This window comes from Vitis riparia, chromosome 16 (assembly GCF_004353265.1).
Source record: "Vitis riparia cultivar Riparia Gloire de Montpellier isolate 1030 chromosome 16, EGFV_Vit.rip_1.0, whole genome shotgun sequence".
Lineage (NCBI taxonomy): Eukaryota > Viridiplantae > Streptophyta > Magnoliopsida > Vitales > Vitaceae > Vitis > Vitis riparia.
The window spans coordinates 2,423,311-2,431,256 of record NC_048446.1 but is presented as its reverse complement, the minus strand read 5'-3'; the positions used below and the strand labels follow the sequence as shown (position 1 = coordinate 2,431,256).

Sequence of the window (7,946 nt, the reverse complement as noted above, 5' to 3'; positions counted from 1 at the left end):
TGTCCATTGGCGTAAGTTTTGTCTCTTTAGTCTAACCCCAGAACAAATCTTCTATTAAAATTCCCTCTTGTGGTCCACCAAAGATTTTATTTGACATGTTTGTGGCTGCATGTTCAAAACCATCTAGAGTTGGCGTCAGTTTTATCTCCTCAAATCTGACCCAAATCCATGCTCTTAGCGGATCCCATCGTTCTCCAATGAGAAATTTTCAACTCAAAACTGTGCTAAAGGCATCTCTCCTCGATGAGATGGCTTCGTATTATCTCCTCAAACTGATCACATGAAAGCGACTCTCTTCTATCTATAAAATTCCCTGCGCACATGACCACTATGAAGCAAACTCAGCCAAGCATTGGATATCAATCACATTGTTTCTTCAAGGTCTCAATCTCCTCTTGACAGCTTGCTTTTCAACGGCGCTTCCCTGGTCTTTAAGCAGTCATTGTATTTATTTTTATCGTAGTATATTTCATGAAAAAATTGGGTTAATTTCTTCCATCTTTGCAGGGAAATCCATGATGGCCAGACCAGAGGAGCAGAGACTGCGATGGACCGAAGAAGAAGACCGGATGCTCTTTGAATGTAAAAGCAGAAATTTGGATCTACCTTGGCCAAATATCGCAGAGCTGGCAGGGCTGAGCAGGAGTGGTAAGAGTTGTAGGGAGAGGTGGAAAAACCACCTGGATCCTAATGTTAAGAGAGGGAACTTCTCTCAAGAGGAAGACGAAACCATCATCCGCCTCCATTCAAGTCATGAGAATAGGTAATTAATGAGAATGATCCATTATGATATGATATGACAATGTGGTCAGTTTGAGTTTGAGCTAGGAGTTGGTTCATGTGTTGTGTTTCAGCTGGGCATTTATAGCAACTCATCTTCCAGGGCGAACCGATAATGCTGTCAAGAACCGCTGGAACAACCATTTGAAGAATAAGCTAATTGGGAGAAGTACTGATCATCAGAATATTCCTGACCCACAAAGTAGCACCGGGGATCAGCCACACGCCACACAACTCTTTCATCTCAACCACAATATTAATCCACACGCAAGCTCAAGCTCCATTCCTTCACCGGTCTCAGCCTCACAAGAAATCGTCAACCCTTGGTCCACTTCTGAATTCGCCTACCCAGAATTTCCAGGGGGATATCTTCAGAGTGATGATGAGACTATCCATCACGCTTTCGGGGGAGATTACTTTGCGTTTGAGCCCACACAACTCTTTCATCTCAACTACAATATTGATCCAAACCCAAGCTCAAGCTCAATTACTACACCGGTTTCAGCGTCACAAGAAATCGCCAACCCTTGGTCCAGTTTTGAATTTGCCTACCCATATCTTCCGATTGATCGTGATACTATCCATCACTCTCTCGGTGAAAATTACTTTGAGTTTGAGCCCACACAACTCTTTCATCTCAACCACAATATTGATCCAAACGCAAGCTCAAGCTTGATTCCTACACCGGTTTCAACATCACAAGATATCGCCAGTCCTTGGTCCAGTTCTGAATTAGCCTACACAGAATTTTCAGGGGGATATCTTCCGAGTGATGATGAGATCATCCATCACTCTTTCAGGGGAGATTACTCTGAGTTTGAGCCCACACAACTCTTTCATCTCAACCACAATATTGATCCAAAAGCAAGCTCAAGCTCGATTCCTACACTGGTTTCAGCCTCACAAGAAATCGTCAACCCTTGGTCCACTTTTGAATTAGCCTATCCAGAATTTCCAGGAGGTTATCTTCAGAGTTATGATGAGACTATCTGTCACTCTTTGGAGGGAGATTACTTTGAGTTTGAGCCCACACAACTCTTTCATCTCAACCACAATATTGATCCAAACGCAAGCTCAAGATCGATTCCTACATCGGTTTCAACCTCAGAAGAAATCGCCAGCCTTGGTCCATTTCTAAATTAGCCTACCTAGAATTTCCATGGGGATATCTTTCGAGTGATAATGAGACTATCCATCACTCTTTCGGGGGAGATTATTTTAAGTTTTAGCCTTGGATTTCTGGACAGGTTTCAGCCTCACCGGAGAACGAGTTCATGCCAACTGAGGAAGTCACCAGAAATTGGTCCGATTGAAATATATATATAGGCGTGTGTGTTTGTTCCATGTTCATGAATCCATCTTATAATAAAGTTGTGTTTAGTATTATGCTTAATTTAATTATTTTTTTCATTTTCTAATTTTTAACATGTATAAAATAATAAAAAATTATCTATATAGAAAAAAGAAATTATAAAAATTTATAATATTTATTTATACAAAAGGTATCGTGATGATTTTGTGAATCCGTGTTAAGACCAAAACCTTTTTGTCTCTATCAGAGAAAAAGGAAGTCATCATGAGGCAGATGAGAAGGATGTCGGATAAAGAAAGAACAGAGAGGGAGAGTGAAAGAAAAGGTGGGGGTTGAAATCAATGTTTGGATGATTTCATGGTCTACTTTTCATCCTTTCAACTTATGAACTTTTTATGGCTGCCGGTCAACTTATTGGCATCATATATAAATATATTAAAAACTTTATTGTCCTCAAATATGACTTGGGTGTATTATGAACAATACCAAGTGATTAAACTAAGTCCGTTGGCGTCAGTTACTCTGGCTCAATCTGACCTGAGAACAGATCTTCTATTAAAAATTTTCCCTCTTGTGGTGGTCCACCAAAGGTTTATGTCCAAAACCATGTCTGTTGGCATCGGCTTATCTCCTCAATCAGACCTAAATCCATTGTATCCAATAAGAAATTTTAAAACTCAAACTGACCTAAAGGCGTGCATGTCTCCTCGATGAGATGGCTTCAGTTTATCTTCTCAAACTGATCACCCAAAGACAACTTTCGTCTATAAATTTCCCTCCCCATACCAGTATGAAGCTTAGTCAAGCATTGGATAACAATCACATTGTTTCTTCAAGGTCTCAATCTTCTCTTCATAGCTTGCTTTTAAGCAGTCATTGTAATATTTATTTATTCATTTGTTTTCTTGTAGTATATTTCATGGAAGCTTTATTGGGTTAATTTCTTCCATCTTTGCAGGGAAATCCATGATGGCAAGACCACAGGAGCAGAGACGGCCATGGACCTCAGAAGAAGACAATAAGCTCATAGAATTTAACCTCAAATACCCCGATCGATCTTGGCCAGGTACCGCACAGCTGGCAGGGCTGGACAGGACAGATAAAAGTCGTTGGGAGAGGTGGAATAACCATCTGAAGCCTGGTATCAACAAAGAGAACTTTTCCCAAGAGGAAGATGACACCATCATCCACATCCAGCAAATACCGCTTCATAGGGATAAGTAATGAGAATCATCCTCATATTTTTCCATTATGATATGATATGATAGTGTGGTGATCAGTTTGAGTTTTGTGGTAGGAGTTCCTGTGTTGTGTTGCAGGTGGGCATTTATGGTAGAAAATCATCTTCCAGGGCGAACCGCTAATGCTATCAAGAACAGCTAGAACAACCATTTGAAGAAGACGCTTGCGATGATAAGTGACCTTGGGCGACACCTTCTCACGGATGATGATAAAAGAGAATTCACACACTTTGTGTTCATGTTCTATATCTTTATACAACCTGACATGCCTAATTTTAGGCACTCAAAAATATGTAATAGAAAAGTAAATTTACAATCACAATTAAAAGCAATATTTACAAAGATAAGAAACTGATCCTATAATCATGGAAGGCACAAAATCTGGTAATGTTCATGGTAATAGCTAGACTTGAGTTAGCACTTGTTTGAAATTATCAGTTTCCTTGATACGCCCCCGCAAGAACGGGCTACCATCGGATAGTTCGATCTTGTCCCGTAGATAGTTTGTTCTTTGTCTAGAAAGTGGCTTGGTGAGTAAATCAGCGAGCTGGTCATTAGTGTGAACATGCTGAACATTAAGAATTTTTTTTTTCAACCAAATCTCGCACAAAGTGAATGTCTATTTGGATATGCTTCATCCTTGAATGCTGGATAGGATTAAAACTCAGCTGGGTTGCACCCAAATGATCACACAAGAGTAGAGGTGGCTGTGGTAATGTAAACTTCATTTCTTGGAATATAGATAGCATCCACATGGACTCTACTGCAATCGTTGCTAAAGTCCGATACTCAGCTTCAGTTGATGACCGTGCAATGGCACGTTGCTTTTTAGAGCTTCATGAAATGGGTGTGTGACCAAGGAAGAGGACATAAGCTGAAGTTGATTTTCTATCATCCAAGCTGCCAACCCAATCAGCATTTGAGAAGCATGTGAGTGTTGGGCTTGAGGTTTTTATGATATTAATGCCTTGAAAAATGGTGTTCTTCAAGTATCGCAGTAGTCTTTTAGTTGCTGTCCAGTGAGTTTGTGTGGGGCAATGCATAAATTGTGAGAGTTTGCTGACAACAAAGGTTATATCAGGTCGAGTTAAGGACAAGTATTGCAATGCTCCAATCACTCTATGATATTCGGTTGAATCAACGGATGGCGAACCATCTACCAATTGTAGAGAAACCGATGTAGAGAGAGGAGTTGTGACATCCTTAGCTCCATCCATACTTGTCTTGGCAAGGATATCTCGGATATACTTATGCTGAGTTAGAAATTGGCCGTCTTTGCTAGGAATGACCTCAACACCAAGGAAAAAATGTAGGGACCCCAAGTCTTTGATGGAGAATTTTTGTCTAAGTTGATCAATAATGCTTGCAACAAAAGTTGAATTGTTGCTAGTGAGAATCAAATCATTGACATAAACTAAGCAATAGGCAAGTATGGAACCATCATGAAACACAAATAGAGAAGAGTCGGATTTAGCATTGATGAAACCAAATTCTAACAGTGCATGTTTGAGAGCAGAGTACCAAGCACGGGGTGCTTGTTTGAGTCCATATATTGCCTTTGTAAGGCAGCAAACATGATCTGGTTTTTCCAAACTCCTGAAGCTAGGTGGTTGCTTCATATACACTTTTTATGTGAGATGCCCATGAAGAAAGGCATTATTGACGTCTAATTGCCTTAGAGACCAACCTTGCATAACAGCAAGAGTTAAGACAGTGTGTATTGTGACCGGTTTGACGACAAGACTGAATGTTTCTTTGTAATCCAGTCCTAGTCTCTGATTGAATCCTTTAGCCACAAGTCTGGCCTTGAACCGATCAATAGATCTATCAACATGTCTCTTAATCCGAAACACCCACTTACAACCAACAATATTACAATCATTTAGAGCTGGTACGAGTTGCCATGTATTGTGACGCATTAACGCAGTCAATTCATAAGACATGACATCACGCCATCGAGAATCAATGAGTGCTTCAGTAACACTAGTGGGTTCTAAGGAGGATGGAAAAAGGTGTTTAGTGACAAGAAACAATTTTTTTTGCTTATAAATATCATTCATGGATCGGGTAGTCATTTGGTGGGTGCGCACTTCATTATTAGAGACAACAGGTTCATGCACTTCTACTGAAGGGAGTGGGCTCAAAATCAAGGGAGAAGAAGAGAGAGTACTTACCTAGAGAGGAGTCGGTGCAGGGGATGACCCATTCTTAAGCGATGGTGAGACTTCAGTACCCACGTCCGGAGATTCAGTAGTGCCGTGTGGAACCAAGAGGAGTTGCGACAATGAGATCGTGACAGACGGGTCTTCGGCAGCAGATGAAGAAGAGTCGGGATTTTTAGGGTTTGAAAAGGGAAAGTCCCTTTGTGAAATATGACATGCCGAGAAGTGAAAAGCTTTCGGGTAGTGGGCTCAAAACATAGATATGCGTTTTGGGAGAGGCTGTAACCCACGAATGTGCATGGTTAGGCCTTGGGCTCAAGTTTTTGTTTATTATAAGGCCTAGTTAATGGATAACATAGGTAGCGAAATTGTTTGAGCTTGAGATAATTTGGCATTTGTTTGAACAATTTTTCAAACGAAGATTGATTGTTCAAAGTCGAGGTGGGCATTTGATTTATAAGATAGGCAGCAGTTTGAAATGCATATGGCCAATATGAGAGAGGCATGTGAGCATCCGTGAGTAAGGTGAGACCAGTCTCGACTAGATGGCGATGTCGTCTTTCAGACATACCATTTTGTTGTGGAGTGTGTGGAGCGGTTGTGTAATGACTAATCCCATGAACGGAAAGATAAGATTTGAGGCCAATATATTCCCCACCATTATTGGAGTAGAGACTTTTTATTTTTGTGTTAAACTTATTTTCCACAAGATTTTAGAATTGTGGAAAAATTATTTGAACATTTGATTTATGAGTCATGGGATAGAGCCAAATGTACTTGGTATAGTGGTCAACAAAAATAACATAATATTTTGAACCATCAATACCAATATCATGAGATGGACCCCAAACATCCGTGTAAATCAATTCCATGGGAGCAGTGCTAGTAAGACCATGAGTATTAAAATTTCGGCGATGAGCTTTATTTTGAGAACATAAAGTACAAAGAGATAAATGGCCATTTTTATTGGTGGGTAAAGAAAAAACATGAATTAAATGGTTGACCAATTTTGACGATGGATGACCAAGTCGTTTGTGCCATCTATCGGGTGTAGTACGTTCATGAACATAGGCAACGACATTTTTGGAGTTTGGTGGTAGATGCTCCGGAAATGGGTACACTCCATCTTCACATTCGCCTTTGAGTAGTATCGCCCCCGTGATCCGATCCTTCACCAAAAAATAAGTAAGATGAAATTCAAGGTAAACATTATTATGCCCGGTAAAGTGGTGAACGGAAATAAGATTTTTTTGAATTGTGGGAACACAAAGGGTATCACATAAATGAAAGACACGATTAGACGATGCAAAAGATAATGAACCAATATGAGACACAAGCAAACCTGATCCATCACCAATTACCACCTCATCAGTACCATCATATTCAGAATTAATCGACAAATTAGAGAGGTCTGTTGTCATATTGTGAGATGTCGCTGAGTTAACTAGCCACTTGTGATTTTTTCCTTAGGAGGAAGCTGCACAATTTGTAGTGAAGTCAGCAGAAGACATTTTTGGGCAATTTTTGGTCATATGGCCCATTTGATCACACCATTGGCATTTCGGTTTAAATTTCCTGTGGCCCGAATTGGAGGGCCCATTTTTGTGATGCCCATTGTTGCTGCAAGTCTTGTTGGAGAAAGACTTAGGGCTCGGTTTATGTTGTCCAGAAGCACCTCCTTGCCAATGAGAGTAATGAGCGGTGGGAACAAATGTTGCTGCTGATTGATTTTCTAGCTGTCGGAAGTAACTCTCATGACCTACAAGAAGATCATGAATTTCCTTAAATTTCAAAGAGGTCTCACGAGCACGAATGGGTGCCGCAATTTCTCTAAATTCAGGACCCAATCCATTTAGAATGTAGAGGGTTAAATCATCATCCGAAACCGGATGATCAATGATTGCGAGTTCATCGGCAATCACTTTGATTCCGTGAAGGAACTCAGTGACAGTGAAAGTTCCACAAGTGCTCAAGGTCAAATCTTCCTTGAGCTGCATCGCACGCGTCTGTGATTTTCCCACGTATAAATGGTTAAGTGCTGCCTAAGCCTCATGGGATGTTTTGTAGGCAGCAAGAAGAGGGGTAATAGTGGTGGAGGTGGAAGCAAGGATGGCGTGGAGGATAAGTTTATCTTGGCGAACCCAATGGGAGTTCGCGGCTTTGGAGGTAGTGGAATTTGTTGCATCAATGGCAGGGCATTTTTTTTCACCGGTGACAAAGTTGATGAGATCATAGCTAATGAGCAAGGCTTCAAATTGAGTCCTCCACTGAGGAAAAGTAGAGGGGGTGAGTTTTTCGTTGATGGTGGTGGCGGCATTGATGGTGATGATAGGTAAATCAGTGGTAGATACAGAGATAGCAGCCATGTCGCAAGAAGCAAGAAAGGAAAGATACTCGTTAGAGGTTTGGCTCTGCTCTGATACCATAAAAGAGAATTCACACACTTTCTAT

General features: G+C 40.7%; 1 protein-coding gene across 1 annotated transcript; it reads left to right on the top strand.

The window, feature by feature from the left end:
• Positions 1-518: 518 nt before the first annotated feature.
• LOC117933942 (transcription factor MYB61-like) lies at positions 519-3,475 on the top strand. Its single transcript, XM_034855526.1, has 4 exons — positions 519-763; positions 855-1,906; positions 3,051-3,312; positions 3,412-3,475. Exons 1-4 carry the CDS (start codon positions 519-521, stop codon positions 3,473-3,475), a joined length of 1,623 nt encoding a protein of 540 aa, XP_034711417.1.
• Positions 3,476-7,946: the final 4,471 nt, after the last annotated feature.